Source organism: Neodiprion virginianus, chromosome 3 (genome assembly GCF_021901495.1).
Source record: "Neodiprion virginianus isolate iyNeoVirg1 chromosome 3, iyNeoVirg1.1, whole genome shotgun sequence".
NCBI classification, from domain to species: domain Eukaryota; kingdom Metazoa; phylum Arthropoda; class Insecta; order Hymenoptera; family Diprionidae; genus Neodiprion; species Neodiprion virginianus.
Window position 1 is genome coordinate 4,500,485 of NC_060879.1, and position 17,947 is coordinate 4,518,431.

Consider the following 17,947-nt stretch of genomic DNA (forward strand, 5'->3'; position numbering starts at 1 on the left):
AAAGCTGAGGTATATATCAAAGAAACGAAGAAATGGTTTCACAGGTGAAAAGAATGCCAACGGAATGTTTGTATTTCATAAAGAAGTTGTTTTTTCAATTTAAAAAAAAAAAAAAAAAAACTGCTCAAGGGCTACGGCAAAGTTTTTTTTACACCGATGATCGTGAACACAAATATAACAACATTCTTGGTACGTGATTTAAAATGAATCTGATAAAGTTGTAATGACACCAAGCTAAAACATCGTTAGTTTGAACAAATATTTGATAATACTAGAGCGTTAAAAATTATTAAACTTTGTTGTTGTTTTTCTTTCTTTTTATCCAATTTTAATGGTTTTCGGCTCATTTTGTTCATCTCTAGAGAGACGATCCAAGATTTAACGAACATTTTTGCAGACAATTTTTGGACGACTAATCAGCGAGAAAATTGTACCAAATATCATTTGAATCTGACGGGGGATAAAAAAAGGCAAGAATTTAATAATTCCAAACGTTTTTTTCTCAGATTGTTCTTATCTTATACGGCGTTGTTCGAATATTGCTGTTTCATTATTATTAATAATCATCGGCACTAATAACACTGCCAGTGATTTAATCAACGGTTTTTCCCTCTTCTCCGAAACTTTTCATTCAGACGCCAAGGCCATTCATCCTCAACCACTAGTACCGTAAAAATATCCGAGACCACAAGGAGTCAGTCCATTATGTATTGAGCTCAGAGGCGAGTCACGAATTCGTTTCTGAGGGCCGTCTCTTCGTCCAAGGTGGATTCCCATTTTTTTTTTTTTTTTTCAAAGAAAAATCGAAAGAAAAGAGGAGCGAGTAAGAAGGGGGGAAAAAAAAGTTGCTGAATACCGAAAGCTTCGCAAAGTCGACGAGAGCTAAGGTTGGAACGAATTTCTCTTACTACTACTTTTCTTTTCGTTTCTTTTTTTGTTTTTTTTTTTTTTTTGTTTTTTTTTTCTTCTCTCTTTATTCCTTTTTTTTTCGCCGTATATAAAAAAGTTTCGCGGTTTTTCAAGACGAAATTAGATCGCGTCGAGGGTTAACACCACTCGTTCAGATTTCTTTTTCTTTTTCTTTCACTTTCTTCATCGTTTTCATTTCTCACCGTCGTCTGGTTTCGAGTTTTCAGAACCGCGAAGATTTAACGCAGTTTCAGAGATTTCAAACGAAAAAAAAAACCATTTACACAAATGTTCAACGCAATTTCAAATTAGCTTTATCAAGAATTGAAACATGTCAGAAATTTTATAACAAAATCTTTACAACATTTCAAATCATATCTTACGATTAACACGATTCTAATCATTTCTTAGGAAGGATACATATACTTGCTATTTGTATATCACGGAATCAAAAAGGCATGTATCAATAGTTTGGAATGGTCTGGTCAAAGATTACCTTTCCTGCTTTTAAAACATATTTTTCCTTTTATTATAAACGAAATATATACAAACGGTGACAAAGTTTGTTTTCTTCAACGTGATTCGCGTATACAGGGTGTGCTAAAAAAAAAATTAAAACCGAGTCAATTTAAGACGTTGATAAACTCCAAACGCATCGACTGATTTTCGCAAAACTTTCGCGTTTAAAAAATTCAGAGAATCTGTTCTCCTGGGCGAGCTAAACGATTTTGAAATACGGCTTTTCAGAAAGTCGTAAGGAGGATGAGAGAAGATTATTTAAATAAAATTTTCGACTCAATCTCCATCTCAGATTACGATTCCAAGTTCGATTCTAACGTTTTGGCAATTCTTCAAGATCGTTTTCACACGATATAAACAGTTTCCAGTAATATCGCAGTCAAAACATATACGCTTTGAGGTTGAAATTCATCGTCTTGGTAAAAATCCGCTCTCGGATTGAAGCGCGTGCGAATTAAATTTCAGCAGACGACGGAGGATGCAGTCGTTAGGAATTCACTCTGTATATGTATAATGTTGGCGCGTTGGAATTCAATTGCCCCCGCAAAGTGGGAAGTTTCCAGAGGAGTACAATGTATAATAACATATGCGCGTACATACCTAACTACATAAGTATATACACGTATATGGGGCATTCCACGCCAATTCTATTTGGATTTTACCCTTGACCTCTCAGACTTGACGCGCGATTTTTTCTATCACTGTTCTCACTTTGAAAGATACTCGGTTTTCTTTCCTTAAAATCCGGTGTGATATACGCAAATGTTTCTATTCTATTCGCGTTGTGTGATTTGTGCACCGGATGCATGGTCAGGAATAACAATAACGATCATTGTAGGTAAGCAAAGTTTTCGCGAACTTTCCTTTCATTCATTTCTTGTGTCGTATCGCGTACAGTCGGAGAAAAAAATGGTTGAAACTTGATTCGCGAGCTGAATATTCTGTGAGAAAAAAAAGTCCCCGTTATCGATGAAAAGTGACTTCCTCTTTCCGCAAGTAATTCTGGTAATGAATCCCTTATCTACGGTTAGGAGAACATAGGTGATATTTTTCTGCCCGCATGCTGGACGAGTTAAAAACGATTCGTACAGTTGAAACATGACGCCGTACAAATCAACGGTGATTATCGCAGGTTTGGCAATTGCAGCTTGCGGATTTCAACCTCGCGCGAATAATTTCGTCGAGGATAAAGAGATTCGAGAATCCGAAAGATGACGTCACTTCCGGAAACACCGGAAATAATGTCGTTAAAGATACCTCGCATAGTCGATGTTTCGTACATCTCTTATTTGATTACGTGAAACGGAATCTTCAGATTAGTAAATCATTTTATTCGTTATCAAAGTTGAACTCTTCACGAAGAAAAGGGAAATAAAAGACACGTTACGTAGAGGAAAAGCAATTTCAGTTTTTCAAATTGGGTTTCACAGGATTGGACGTAAAAAACAGACATCTAAATGTCGCAAGGAAAGTCGATTTGTTAAATGTATCAGCCAGCAAAATGAATCAACGCTGTTCGAACGACAGTGGCGGGAAGAAAAAGCGCGGGAACTGCGCGAGGTGAAAGAGAGAAAAGTTGGCACGACTGAAGCTAGAGCGGGATGCGCGGGAGAAAAAAGAGCGGGAAACCAGAAATCGCGCGCATTACGAACGCCTCGAACTGCAAAAAGAGGATACTGGGATGGTGGAGAAGCTGATGGATCAGCGGAGACTTTCGACGCGGACAAAGCTCGAGCTTAAACGGAATAACGAAGGATGTCAGAAGCAAAAAAATAACAGAGTGTAATTGTGTCCATTATTGTCGAATAATGAACAGAATTTCGACGGATCAATAAATCGGGACTGACGGATTTTGTACAAAGTTTTTTACCGTGGTTTTTCAAGCTTGCAAAAAGAAAAAAAAAATTCTTTAAAGTTCTCTAATCGCCGACGATAAAATTTTTCATTTCGCAATACGTATCTAATTATTAAATTTTTATATATTATTTATAGATAAAATATATATCTTGATCAGAGATTGTCAAATCATCGATATAACCAAGTGGGTTGGTACTAAATATGTATCCATTGTATAATTCAATGTGTTAAGAATGTTGATTAGTCGAAAATCAATACTGTTGAATGTGTCTTTTTTTGAAAATGGAAGCAAATCAAAATTTCAATGGTTACTTAACAAGTCCAATCGAGTTTATCGAGACGGTCGTTTCCGACAAGAATGATTCATACTTCACAGCAAACGTGAGCCTGAGAAATGAAAATCGGTTTTAAACCACACGACAGTTGTAGAAAATTTGAATTTCCCCTCGCCTTAAGATCGACCCGTTAGTGAAACTGAATAGCACGATACAGAAGCTTGTAGGAAACGTATAAACGCGACACGAATTATTTGCGTGGAAATAATCTCTGGGTTTTCAGAAGATCTTTCCCTTAGCGATGTCAAATACAATCGTTCCTTGTCACGTAACGAGTCACAAGACACTTTATCACCGACCGACGAGTCTCGGTTTGATAGCGTTGGATGAAACTTCTTGGAACGCGTAATGAGCAACTTAACAGCGCTCGAATAATCAGTGGCAGAACGATCGAAAGCTGGGAATCTGAATGTTGAAAAGTTCAAAGTTTCAAATGGATCGAGGCATTTTTCGGTACCGTCAAATGGACTATTCAAGGTGAGACAATAACGAGACAGATCGAGGCTTATTTGCAATTACGCGACCGTATTTTTACCGCCGCTTCTTTTTCTGTTTTTTCGAAAGCTGAAAAATCAACCTAACGACGTTTCTTGAGTGATCGAAACAAAATCACGATGAAAGCAACGCGAATTTTGATTTTCACAAAAGCAAGGATAAAATTTACGAGATTTTTAGTACTTTTCAGGATATTTTACCCGAACAAGGTTGACGTTCCAAAAAACTACTCTGTACATACTTGTAAACTGAACACTGACAAAAAATATGTTACGCAGTTCCCTCATCATTTTTCTCGTAGAATCCACTGCCGCGGTGAATTTTTCAAAATAACGACTTTGAGCATAATTTGCTTCAACAATATTTTACAAAACAATTGGAAAAATGACGTAAGAAAAACTACGTATATTTTATTTTACCATATTGCTACGAATGGAATAGTTAGTTTTATGATATCTGATCGAGTTTTTTCCTGGGCTAAACGAATCGTAGTATAAATGTGACAATTAACTCGTCAGGTAATATAAACGCACTTCCGATCACTGAGAATTAGACAGAGGTTAAAGGTCGTAGTGCAACGAACGTGCTGCAACATAGTTTTTCAAGTAAGTGAGATAGTGGAATTTGCAGAGTGTATTGATGTCCAAATATTTCACTGTCACTTGAACCTAAAGCACACAAAACCCAAAGTTTGTGTCAAGTTCATTATCGAAAGATGTCGTACGTCGTACATGGAAAACAGTGACGGGTGGAAAATTAACAACAGCTATGAAAGTACAACATGGAAGATATTTAAAAGATAACTCAAACCTGTTTACCGAATAATTTCGAGAGTTTGAAATCTACAAAAGACCACGGAGTCATAGGATATAAGAAACATCGGCATAGCCGAAGCCTCAGTAACCGGTAGTTTGACCTAGCGAAAATATGATAAAACCCGCAGTGATCCTCGCACTTTTAGTCGTCATGACCTCAGCACTTTGGGATGAAGACCTCGAACTATGGCAGCCACCTGATTCGGCCGAATCTATTTTGACCAAAGCTGAGAACATTCTGGAGATGATCCTGGAGGACAAACCGATCCCAGAGAACTTGAGCAAAGCCTTTAGCGACTCGGTTAGGAAAGATTCACTGACCAAGGTGCACAGCTGCGACTGGTTCGGAGGTTTATTCTTCCCCTCGGTAAGAATATACCGTTTATTTTCACCTAATTCCTCGTCGATATTACAAAGAAGAAAGAAGAAAACTTTAGATTATAATCGACGCTTTTTACGTTTTAATGCCGATTAGTAAGAGTGTAGTTTTACTGGATACGAAAATCTAAAAAGATTGATTTAGTCGTCTGCAATAAGATGCAATGTTTTTTGGCACTCTTGTAAAAAGATTCCGCATAGTTTAGGTAAGGACTGCTTGATATTTAAATATAATAAGACCACTTGGTATTTATATTCGTGACAAAAAAAAAAAAGCATTCATTTTCCTAACATCTGTATCGACAACGCAATTTCGAGGACATTTATAAGTTTATTTTTACGCGACTTTGATGACTTTCATTTCGACTATCGAACGAGGCACAAATGTTCGGAAAATCCCTTTATCGCATTAATCGAAATATGATAATATTCGTAAGGGGCGTTTTAAACGTCATATTTTTACCGTAAATTCACAAACAGATTTGACATAATTACATTTTACCAGACACGTTCTTTGAATATGATTGAAAGAGTGGATTTTTCGCAGACCTGCAAACACCAGGATGGCAGTAACCTGGAAGCGTGCGACGAGTGTTCAAACCGTATGCAGAAGGTCTGCATAAATAAAAACGAGGATTTCATAGCCAAGGTTGAGCCGAAGGTTAAAAGTTTGGTGTACGAAGTTTCATGGTTGTACAACAGGATGGAGCAATTGAAGAATACCGTGAAGATAAAAACGGAAGTGTTGAGGAATAGCACAAAAAACGAGGTGAAACTTCTCGGCGAAGTACAGGACCTGAGACTGGAACTTCAGAGGGTGAAAAGCGAGTTTGAGACTTTGAATACCATGGAAATGCAGAAATGGATGGAACTGTCGAAGCTGGACGAGAGGAAACAGGCAGATATAAACGAATTAAAATCGAAGTTGATCGAGTGCGAGGAGATCCGTGATGAAGAATTGGAGAAAAACATGGAGGCAAAGGGGGAAAAGATATTTGCCGAGATATCACTGGCGGAATGTAAAGACAGTGAGAAAAGCACGATCGCGGAGCTTGAAGAGGCGAGGGAAAAATTGAGGAACACTCAGTGGGAATTGGAACAGCTTCGTAGCGGCAAAGAGCCGATTGATACGACGGAACTCCTCTCGGTTATAAAAAAATTGCAGAATTCAGTCAACGAGTTAAAAGCCGAACGTAATCACGGTCCGACAAATGAATACGACGTGCACCGAGAACCGGAAAGAAAAACGCTGGGCGAAAAGATTTTAGATCGTGCAATGTTGGCGCTGGATAGAAATTAAGAGGGAATCTTTTGACGAACAATTTTTTATACTCTGAAATTTTTTCTACAAATATTAGAAATAAGACGGACAGTTTTTTTTTTTTTTTTTCATCGTTTTTTACAAGTTTTTCGAACACGTCACCGTTCAAACAAAATGCGAGATAAGAAATTCGAACAGTTATAGTTTTCGCATAATGTAAACGCTTTCAAACTGTTGGTTATTCGTAGTAAACATCGTTCCAATTATGAAAGACACAGTGCGACGGATTTCTTTTAGCGACTAATTGAAATTACACCGATTCAACTTAACGGTTATGTAAAACTTTTACCTCATAGTTTCTAATTTTCTGATAAAAGTTGTCGGACTCTAAACGTTCGGTAAATTGGTTATTAAGCTCGATTGTTACACCTTTAAGTTTAAAACAAATGTTGTTCTCGTTCACTACGTAAGTAATTTGTAAAATTAAACGATACAATTCTCCGAACGAACATCTTTAATCTGTTGTAACAGATAAGCAGATTTTTACACGCGTAGCTTGTATTTCCGTTCGAGTTATATCGTGATTTTTTTTTAAACAACTGTGATACGAGGAAATGTTAGATAATTCCTGTATGTAAAAATCATATCCATCCTCTTCACATCCTTCCAAGTATAACTTTGATCACTCGCGGTGTCCGCTGTATTTTTTACCACCATAAATGTTCTATAAATAATATATTATACATTTTGATTGAATTTCTCGAGTTTGCTGATCAACGAATTGTTTTACGCGTTGGAAGTTGGAAGCCTAACAACCAAGTTGATCCAACTTTTACCTCATTGTAATATCCCGAGTTTTTTTTCGCTCGATATCTGAAAGATTCTAATTTTCAGGCTTCCGAATGTCTGGAAATATTCAATTAACTGAAAATCCTAAATCTTAACTATTTACAAAAGTTTCGTCAAGTTTATTTCGTAACTTTCAATGTCTCGAATCAATACTCCAACTTTACGCGTTACGATCGTCAGTAGTTGTCAAAATTATAAAAAAAAAGAAGCTCTACCAATTTTTAATATCCGACTGTTACAATTTTTATATCGCAGACTTCCCCAAATGTTTCGTGACTCTGCTATTTGAATTTTTGGCCTCTTTGTGTTAGATTCGTGTGAAATTAGTTGCTCGGAAAAAGAAGAAATTGTAACCGCAAATAATCGCCCCGAATGAAGCAAATTATGACTCGATAAAAAAAAAAAAAAGAAAAGAGAAAAAAATGGCGAAATTCAAATTGCAGCAGAGAGTCCGCCTGAGTGTTCAAGAGAAATATGTTAGCTGATTCGGTCGGAATCACAGAGGTTGACAAACGAGCTTGGGAATAAATTAACGAAGTTACAACATACACTGGAAAATAAGATTTAAGTTACATTTTAGAATACTATAAGAGTTCACAGGGAATTTTCATATCCTACTGATGCAATTTGAAGAGCTTTTTGATCGATTACGTCCGATAAATTCCGAGAGACGTAATCACGAGCATTGCTTCGTGTGCTTCTGGAGCAAACACTCTTCGTCGCTAATTATCGCATTAAACAATCAACCTTGGCTCGGCAGAGCTGCTCTCGTGAACCTGACAGATAACTCCATTGACGCCATGATTGACTTGTCTTGCATAAGCGCCCATCCTAACGAAAGTGTTCATTCAGTGTAGTCGAAAGATTCGCACGATTAAGAAATGCGTCGATCGGCAGTGATAGTTGTTGGACTGTTGGTGAATGCGGTTTGTGGATTACCGGCCAAGGATCATGTCCAGGATAATAACGTTACGGAAATCCTTCCGGAAATATCGGAACTTGAATTTAAAAAGTTAGCTGAAAGTCTTGGAATTCCAATTGACACGTTGCCGGTTTTAAGTGAATCAGAACGGGCCATCTTCGCGAAACTCAGTGTTGAAAATAAGGTAAGCAAAGCTGATAATAACGTGTCGGAAGGTGTCTGTGAATATCAAGTAATTTACCACACGTACAATTTAACGTCATTTATAAATTTTTCCTCCTGTCTCGGAAGGGGAATTATAAATTTACGTTAATCGAACAGTTGAGAACTTTGAAGAAAGTATTTTCTTATTGGTGAACTCCTCTTCTTTTTACATTTCGGTTTGTATGTTCGACCGAATAAATCGCGTGCTTAAAATAACTAAAAGCAAATAATAACTTGACTTTTATTACACGGAGTGAGCAATTAACGGTTTCAACGGTCTAATGCGCATGTGCTAAAATTCTGGAGCAGAGGCAGTTGTTTTGACTGATTGACAAATCGTCGCGTCGTGAGTTCAGATGACAGGTCATCGCGATGTATGAACTTTAACCCTTACTTGCCACACTTACGTAGAATCACATTCGGACCGCAGTGACAAAAAAACGTTACAAGAAAAAACAAAAAACTATTTATTCAAAGCTTACTTTAAAGGATTATGTAAGTTATACAGTCAAAATGTAAAACTTGAGTACAGTAAAAATATGGAAGATTGATAATTTTTTTACAAAAAAAAAAAAAAAAATTATACTTTGCTTATTTAATCAATATTAAGGGCTAAAATTTTAGCTGAGTCCTCTACCGATTTATCACTATAAAAATAAAGATAGTAGTCGAGTGGCTTCATAAAAAAGGTAATCATTCCGAGAAATGAAGTGGGAAATTTCGTGAAAACATAAACCATGTGTTTTTATCGACATATTTTAATTTATTCAAGCCTTAACGATGAAACAGAGCCAGGGTCCTTTAGACCCCAGTGTGGCAAGTAAGTATATTGAAGATTGGGCGTCCTTACAAAACAACTGCTATTGCTCTGGAATTTTAGCTACTCACGCTGTACAGAAAGAATAATGCGTACAAACATGAAAGAAACGCATTCGCGTTTGGAGCATAATTCAATTTCTAGAGTCAACGGCGTGAAGACAATGTCCGTGGTGAAATTTACTGTCAAAATATACCGCTGCGATGAATATAAAATTGTTATGTAAATTACAGAAATCTCAAAGAGAAAAGGAGGCGAACCGAACGAAGGAAGAATCTAAGCATGAGCTTGAAATGTACAAAACGTGGACGGAGCGACAAATCAACGCGCAAGAGGAGCAATACTTGAAATACAGAAAGTGGGCAGAAGAACAGTTTGACTCGATGGAGCGAAAGCTGGAGCAGATTGAGAAGCGGAAAGATTTGCGGGAGAAAATTGTTGGGGATCATCGAAATGGTGAAGGAAACGGAACAGCGGATGAGAGTCGCATCGAGCAGAGAGCGCGTCAAAAAAGGGAAAAGGAACGAGAGGCGAAAGAGAAAAGTAAAAGACCGAAGAGAGAGTACGATGATAAAATTGAATCGCTGGAAGACAAGTTGCAAAAAGCAGAGGATAAACTTTTGCTACAGAGGGTTGAACAAGAGAAGGAAAAAAAAGACCGGGAACGCGAAGAGAGGATTCTACTGGACACAGTGGAGCAAGAACGGCAGCAACGCGAGCAGCTGAAAACGGATCATGCTCGAGTGATTCTATTCAAGAATGCGGAATTGAACAAGACACAGGAATCGTTGAATCAGGCTCAGGAGCAGTTGTCGTTACAGAAAGAGGAATGCCGGATGAGGATAGAGGAAGAACACAGACGCGCGGAGGAAGAATTGGAAAGGAATAAAATGATAGCGGAGCGGGAAAATCAGCAGCTACAAAACAGAATGTCGCTCGTAATTGAATCAAAAATTGCGGAATTGGATAGGAAGCAAAAGTTGTTGTCGCAAGCTGAGCAAAGATTGGAACAGCGGAGTAATAAATACGAAGAAGAGAAACGGGAAGAGAGGCAACGTACCGATCAAGCGCTGAAAGAAACCAAGAAGACGGAACAACGGAAACGGGAACAGATGGAACAAGAGCATGTCAAGGCGACTCGGATGATTGAGGAAAAGTTGGAAAAGACGGAGCAGGAGTTGGCGCGGAAGCGGGTGGAATATGAGAAGGAGCGGGAAAATTGGACGCGTGCGGAACATTTGATGCGGGAAAACATGGAAAGCGAACGGCGACAACACGCAAGGCTTATCAATGAGTACACTGAACAAGTTCGGACGCTGCGAGGAGAAACCCAGGAATGCATCAAGTTCTATCAAGGATGTAGAAGGATTTCTCATTTTTAGCAAATTTCTAACCTCGGTTACTTGTCAAATTCCCTGACATTACCCGGTTTTCCAAACGCGAATAGACATTTTCCCAGGACTCGTTTCAACCTAATTTCTTATTAAAAATTAGACATTGGATCAGACATCATTGCAAGTTAAGATAGACCAATTTTTCTTTCGGTAAAATTTTGCTTAGACTCAATGAGAAAAAAAAAACAACCAACAAACACTCAAATTTTCAGAAACCAACGAAACGTGAGGGTAAAAACGACAATCTGAGATTATTGACTGTTTCTAGTACTCGTTTATATTTTTCGTAAATTTCACGTCGTGCATAAAATCAATCTATCAATTCTTAACATGCCTCCAAAAACCATATTTTTTTTTTTTTCACTCGTACCCTTTTCACACGAAACTCCCTCGACTGTATCACGGAGAGTAATTTTCCAAATTTCAAAGAATCGTACACCAGTGAGGAAGATATTACAAAAGTTCCAAGATACACGCCCGAATTTCCTAACATTTCCCGGTTTCTCCGGATACGTTCAAATTCTCTGACAATTCTTGGTTCTCTTGATTTCCCTGACAGCGAGACACCCTGTAACACATCTTTGGAGAGTCTTTCGGGTTGGTAATTGTTCGCTCATTTTACTTAGGAATCGTATCGAGCCGTGATTTTGAATAAATTGATGAAAGAATAGAATTGAGTTACGTAACCGTAATAAAAAAAATCTAGTACCCGGAGCTTTTCACTTTTTCATTACGGTTACTCGTACTGTATTTTTACTTCTCATCGCCTTTCGCGACATGAGAGCAAAGTATCGGTTGCGTTTGAAAATCACCTTTTCTAATTTCAACGAATCCGTACATTTTCGAACCTCTAGAATATCATCGACGATGAGTTGGAAAAGGTCCGACTGTGATTCCGATATCGAATCGAAATATCCTGACTGAAAAGCCGATCCGATACGTTTTGTGGTGAGATATGCAGGGAGAGTTGAGAATAACTGCACCGTAAAAGAAAAATCGGCTTTAGGCTAGCCGTCTCGAATTTCCCGTTAAAAAAAAATATTAATATCCGATTCGAAGTTCGAAATAAAAATTCAGTTTCGTGATTTTTGTTTATTTCGCAACCACTGTAATCGATCAACCGTTACAAATTTTGGAATTCTGACCTCGGATCCGTTATCGGTGACAAAAAAAAAAACTTACGTCCAAGAATTTCTACCAAAATCCGAATGTTTTTAGATCTTTTTTTGCGATGTGATTGTTGATGTTGATTTTGAAAATCTTCTCGTACAATTTCTATAGTATAAATAGTATTGATACGAAGTCAAATGTCAATCGACGATTCGCCGAAGTTACATTCGTTGGGTCAAAGACGACGCTGACGACATTTCCTCGTACAATGCATTTCTCGCTACTGTTAAGGTAAATATTAAACACAAGACTTGACGAGGAAAACTCGCGTCGGGAAATTCCGGGAACGGACCGCGGCCACTCCGATAAAGAGACTGTTGAACTTTCAGGGAGTAACCGACGGTCCAAGAAGTCACTGTCAGTTCTCACACAAACGTGTCGTTCTCGTTCGGTAAATCAGGTATACTTTCGAATGTTTATCCGCGATAATCGTTGGTTATCTAGGTTTGATATTGACCTTTGACCTCACATATCGCTGTACACATTTCCCTCTCCAACGCCGACTTTCGCCACTCTCGGAGAACTGCGGCAATAATTAGGACCGCCGTAACCGAAAACCACGGCAGAGCTTGATCGTCGGTCGAAACTAACGAACCTAAGCATGTGCAAAGTCGTTCTGATCCTCGTCCTGCTGGTGGGTGTGCCGCCTGCGGATCGCCTCGACCTTCCCAGGAACCCGAAGACGATCATTCCCCGTCAAGGAGGGAAATTTTGCGGTTCGTCGGCATGCGTCGGGAGGTTAAAATCTGTGGAAGGATGCCTTCGAGAAGTCGCCGGATGCCGATAGTCAACGTCTGGAAGTGTCAAGCGACGGATTTGAACGCCCCAAGAGTTCCGGGGAGTCCGTTCCAGTCCAGGACGAAAGGACAGATCCGAAGTAATTCATCGTAAGAAATTTCAGACGTTGTTTAATAACGAGATTGCAAAAAAAAAAATAATAAAAAATTCTGCCAACAAGTCCAGATTGTCTCGATTTGTGAATCAAATGCCGCGTATTGTTGAGTTTGAAAAGTGAGACACCCTGTAACACATCTTTGGAGAGTCTTTCGGGTTGGTAATTGTTCGCTCATTTTACTTAGAAATAGTATCGCGCCGTGATTTTGAACAAATTGATGCAACATTCGAAAAACTTGTCATTTGTTCATGGTCAAATAAATTTCTATCGAATATCCCTATTCGTAACGTCAATTCTGCGGACTCGAAGCTGATTCTGAAATATGTTCGCTTTCTCTCGCAGGGAAAGCCTTTACGTGAACCAGCGCCGATTCGCATGATACGCGTGTTGTTTTTCAAATACATTGTGTGAGGTCAGAAACGACGAGCCATCGATCAGTTTCTCGAAAAAATTCGACACTTCGAAAGACATCGATTTGGTAATGTTAGTAATTTTCTTCAGGTTGTGCTATAAAAGCAACACTCATCAAAATCCAAAGACCAAGTAAGAGTTGGAGATTTACTAACAGAGGCATGCAATTCGCATTTTTCGTTAAATCAGCAACTGATCAGCAATACTACACGCATATCCGATTCGTATTCTTAGCATTATCACGCACTAGGGTAATAAAAGAAATTTTAAATGTACGAAATATTTTTTTCATTCTACTTACAAGCGAACGTATTGAAATTGCAATTGAATCTCCCATTTTTTGGAGATACGTTAATTTCGAATTCGCTTGAAGAGACGAACAAAGAAGACAAAAGACCGAATCATTTTTTCCTAAGCTACCGACATGTGGAATAAAATAATACGTCAAACTCAAATGATCTTGCGTAATTAACGTAAAACTGGCAATGATCCGTGAATTTATTTTCTTGCATTTTCTAATCAGCTTTGGTCAAAAGTAAGGAGATGACCTATGGAAGAATGACGAATCACGTCCGATGCGATATAAATATCAACGTTTTTTTCGACGTTCACAAATATATGCGGTTCAAGATACAAACGTTATCACGAGATATCCATTGTATTTTCAATAAAAATACTGTTAGTAATAAATGAAGGAAAAATTTTACCAATTTTCATTCGATTGATATTATCAACCTAATTAAATGTCACAATTCGATTAAGAATTTACCGCTGAATCCGGATAATATTATAATATTACATTTGCTGTATTCTTTGTCTAGTATAAAGTTTGAAATAACATGAAAATATATATTGCGACTAATTAATGCACTCGAAAAATTTCCCGCGCAAAACTTGATTGATACTTGATGAGTGTTTCATTCGATTATAAATAATTCACTCGAACCAGATTTCTTGAAACCTCACAGCTGGCTTTCGGTGAATTTTAACACGATCGGTAATTTCAACGAAGCAAAATTTTGCTGCAAGACTTTTGTTACATTTCATGTGACTCGCCGATTATTGGGAACAACAAAGCACCAGTTCGACAAATTAAAACTGACAAAAATATAAACACGATTAGCAATATCCACTAAAATTTGTTCGTCAGAAAAATGTGACATGTTGTTATTAGAAATTATTTTTACGTTTACCAATAGCCGTGAAAAATTATTTTCAACCCGAAAATTTCACACTCGTCAAGGACATACAATATTTTTCCCTATTTTGTAAAATAACAAATTTTCTTGACAACAATATTTTTTTACACCTATTCATAGACGTAGGAAATTCTTTATAAAAATATTAAATCATTCTACAGATCGCAACGTATAGCATGATTTTTTTCCACTGTACTCTGTGAACATCTCGGATTGCGTGGCTAAAAACATGATCAACACGACGTCAATCGAAATTAATATCACGGCGCAAAGGCCAAAGGTTCACCTCGATTATCTTCACGCGACGAATCGCGATTTTCGCACGTACACCGTTCGTTTTATTTTTATTCTGCGAATTTCGATGAACTTTGACGAAAGATGAAAGAGGCGTCGCGGCGTCGGTATAATTAGAAGACCGACTGGAACGGAGAGTCAGTATCGATCCGACTGTGTAAAAATCTAGAAGCCACCATGCTGTGGAAATCGGGATTGATAATAACCGGCTTATTGGCAAGCATTGCCTGCGGATTTCCGGCCCGCAACCAAGTTCCGCAAGCTTCCGATCGCGCGTTTGCAAGCTTCGAAGAGCTGGACGTCGGCGTTCCCGAAGTAATCGCGGACTTCGTTCGAGATGACTCGATAACGGATTTTAAACTCGACGATTCGAACGTCTCACCGATTCGCGAAAAGAGATCATCGTGGACCGACGACGGAGTCTCGGACAGCTGTCCGAAGGTTTACGACTTCGTCGCAGACCCGGTTTTGGAAGCGGTAAGAAAATCTCGACGGTCGAAATTCAATTTTTTTTTTTTTCATACAAAATTTTAAATTAATTTTTTTTTTTTTTTTTTTTTTTTTTTTATAACCAATCGAAATTCCGCAGGAAATCATGAAGTGTTATCGACGGATACAAGAGAAATTGGCACGCAGAGAGAATGAACTGAGAAACGGCGGGTATTCGACAACCGAAACACCTGACGACGCGACAACGATTGGCGTTGAAGTTACTTCGCTTGAATAATTTCTCACGATTGGAAAAAAAGAAAAAAATAAGTGCGGTAAATCATCGGAAGCATTGTTGGAATACGATATCGATTGTACGAATACGCAATGTGTGAACGTTTTTTTGTATACATATGTAATTGAATTTCCGTCTCACCGACATTTGTAGAAAATTTCTCATCTTACAACGGATCGATGAAACTTGTCAAATAAAAATTAAACACAAATAGAACAAAAAAATAAAGAAAACAAAAAAACAAAACATACAACAACCATAAATTCAACGGGTTCGTTTACGATCAAAAAGTCTCGATAAGAGGAATTGCAAAATAAAGATTACCCGACGCAATTTACGGAAATAATGTTTTCTTTGGTGATGTAAAAGATTTTTCATTATTCCAACCAACCCAAATTCGCCAGCTGCAATTATTATGCGTAACAACTTACGGTAACATAAATGTCACAGTATATTTCATAATATAAAGAAGACCGAACATAAATTGTCTATGGTTTGTGTAAAATTTTTATCTGAACAAACGATAACTGCAGGTTACGAATGCAGATGAACTTGTGCGATATTATATGCAAAATATTGTTACTGCGGTTTTCACAAGTAGACAAAACTACGTTAAAAACAATGAAAACGATACCAAAACAAAAAGTCGGCAAACATACGATTGAAAAATGTATTATGACAGATTTTTTTCGTACATCGTAAAGATATCTTTACGTATCCGGAAGATGCCTTTTTGAACCACGAGATTTCATCTCTTCGAGTTATCCAAAAAATCGAAACAGGGTAGTATCCGAAAACTTTGATCCAACGTGACATGGTAAAAAAATCGTCGCACAGAATAGATAGAATTCAGAATAATTGCAAATTCTTTGCTTTCAATGATCGTCTTGATTTAATCAATAGTTCTCAATGACTTCCAATCGGATGACCATGACAGGATTGATGCTAAAAAACAGAGGTTGGAATAGGACCAATTCTCATAGTTCTAATCGTGGCACTTTGTCGTAATTTAAGGTTACGGAACTGGTCGACAAAAGCGAAGGAGATCAAGTGAGTGATCGATAAATCGAGTGTGAGAAACCGTTTCGCACAAAGCGGGGGGTGCGGCGGGGAGGATATCCGCAGAGCGAGAGTACTTTGGAAGCATTAAATTTGAAGTCGTGAAGTCTTTTTAACTAGAGAGGAACGACGAGTCCCGAAGACTCGTTAAGGTTGGTCACTTTTGACCCAAAGACCCTCGTCAACGCCGGAAGAAACCGCCATTCGGTAGATCTCTGGAAGCGCCAACAACACCACAAAAGCCTTGGTAAGAGTCGTGAACGATTGTCAATCTCGATGAAAACTCACTCGAGTCGGTCCCAGAGATGCGCGCCATTTCCGGTTGGAATATATATGTACGCAATCTTGAATGAAGTTTGAATCTTTGACTTGGTACTTTTTTTTTTTTTTTTGTTCTTTTAAATTTGGTCGAATTTCGTCCTCCGGTTGAGCTTTTTTTTTCATCGCAATCAACTCTATTGAAAAACATTTCGAATAAGAAATTGTGATTTTTTTTTTTTTTTTTTTTTTATAAAGTAAATCGCGGAGTTTGGAAAATCGTCGCCGAGGGGGTGATAATTATTGTTTATTATTCGCGAGTTTAAAGGAGGCGGAAAATGGATTGAAATTATTTCTAATTGCTTGGTAGGTATAATCGAGTTTGAAGAGTGGTGAAAAAGTGGCTTCGAGGCTGATATAGAAAGACAACCCTCTGCCGGTTTCCCTCGGGACTTGGAATTATGCAAATCGTAATTGAAAGTAACGATATAAACTATGCCGGGAAGTCAAAACGCAGGGCCTCGAGAGTTTGCGCGAGGAAAAGCTCGGGGGTTGTAAAAGTAGCGGAAGTATATAGCAAAATCAAAAGATGAAGAAGAAGAAGAAAAAACACATCTCGTCGTCGCATAAAACATTTCTCTTGCCAAAAATATATACATGTATACGGTATAAGTTTTTTTCTTTTTCTTTTTCTCAAAGCATAATTAGTTGGCCGAGCCATCGTAAGCGAAAACACCCTAGAATGTAGGATAAAATGATTTTGGATAAAAAAAAAAAAAAACTATATCGTAATTTTGAGGAGCAACCAACAAACTTGCGGTCCACAATAGTTTAAACAATTTTCGTATCCGAAAATCTACGTCTTCGAATTATAGTCGAGGAATTGAGGAACCAATAATTATCGAATATGCTTAATAAGAAAAGCACGTGTGGGTAAAATTTGGCTACGAGCTTTCGGAGGACTGACGGAAAGTCTGCCGGAGTTTCGGCTCGATATTAATGACAGTATACATCAAAGTCTATCCCCGCCAATTTCACCTAAATCTGAAACAGTGAGAAATTATTGCTTCAAGAGGAAAGCCAAAGCCAATTTACAAACAGCTGCTCTTTGCCTTGGGGCTTGACCATTCGGTGACGAAATTCATGCACCTCGATTCGTCGCTTCGAGTAACATTCACGGAT

General features: G+C 38.0%; 4 protein-coding genes across 5 annotated transcripts in view; all 4 read left to right on the top strand.

Annotated features, from left to right (window-relative positions):
* The window catches only part of LOC124300659 (5-hydroxytryptamine receptor 2A), a 78,620-nt gene that overhangs the window by 29,802 nt on the left and 30,871 nt on the right, over nt 1–17,947 (top strand). The window lies entirely within an intron of this gene.
* LOC124300666 (uncharacterized) lies at nt 4,891–6,622 on the top strand. Its single transcript, XM_046754972.1, has 2 exons — nt 4,891–5,297; nt 5,856–6,622. Exons 1-2 carry the CDS (start codon nt 5,043–5,045, stop codon nt 6,606–6,608), a joined length of 1,008 nt encoding a protein of 335 aa, XP_046610928.1. The 5' UTR covers nt 4,891–5,042; the 3' UTR covers nt 6,609–6,622.
* LOC124300665 (trichohyalin-like) lies at nt 8,199–10,980 on the top strand. The gene is made up of 2 exons (XM_046754971.1): nt 8,199–8,524; nt 9,595–10,980. The coding sequence occupies exons 1-2, from the start codon at nt 8,300–8,302 to the stop codon at nt 10,741–10,743; spliced, it is 1,374 nt and encodes a 457-aa protein (XP_046610927.1). The 5' UTR covers nt 8,199–8,299; the 3' UTR covers nt 10,744–10,980.
* LOC124300669 (uncharacterized) lies at nt 14,629–15,816 on the top strand. Its single transcript, XM_046754975.1, has 3 exons — nt 14,629–14,965; nt 15,074–15,201; nt 15,314–15,816. Exons 1-3 carry the CDS (start codon nt 14,902–14,904, stop codon nt 15,449–15,451), a joined length of 330 nt encoding a protein of 109 aa, XP_046610931.1. The 5' UTR covers nt 14,629–14,901; the 3' UTR covers nt 15,452–15,816.

Coding starts and splice junctions, on each gene's coding strand:
- LOC124300666 (XM_046754972.1), top strand. CDS start 5,043: ATGATAAAACCCGCAGTGATCCTCGCACTTTTAGTCGTCATGACCTCA. Junction 5,298..5,855: donor GAGGTTTATTCTTCCCCTCG/GTAAGAATATAC, acceptor GATTTTTCGCAG/ACCTGCAAACACCAGGATGG.
- LOC124300669 (XM_046754975.1), top strand. CDS start 14,902: ATGCTGTGGAAATCGGGATTGATAATAACCGGCTTATTGGCAAGCATT. Junction 14,966..15,073: donor CATTGCCTGCGGATTTCCGG/CCCGCAACCAAG, acceptor ATGACTCGATAA/CGGATTTTAAACTCGACGAT. Junction 15,202..15,313: donor CAGACCCGGTTTTGGAAGCG/GTAAGAAAATCT, acceptor GAAATTCCGCAG/GAAATCATGAAGTGTTATCG.
- LOC124300665 (XM_046754971.1), top strand. CDS start 8,300: ATGCGTCGATCGGCAGTGATAGTTGTTGGACTGTTGGTGAATGCGGTT. Junction 8,525..9,594: donor AACTCAGTGTTGAAAATAAG/GTAAGCAAAGCT, acceptor TGTAAATTACAG/AAATCTCAAAGAGAAAAGGA.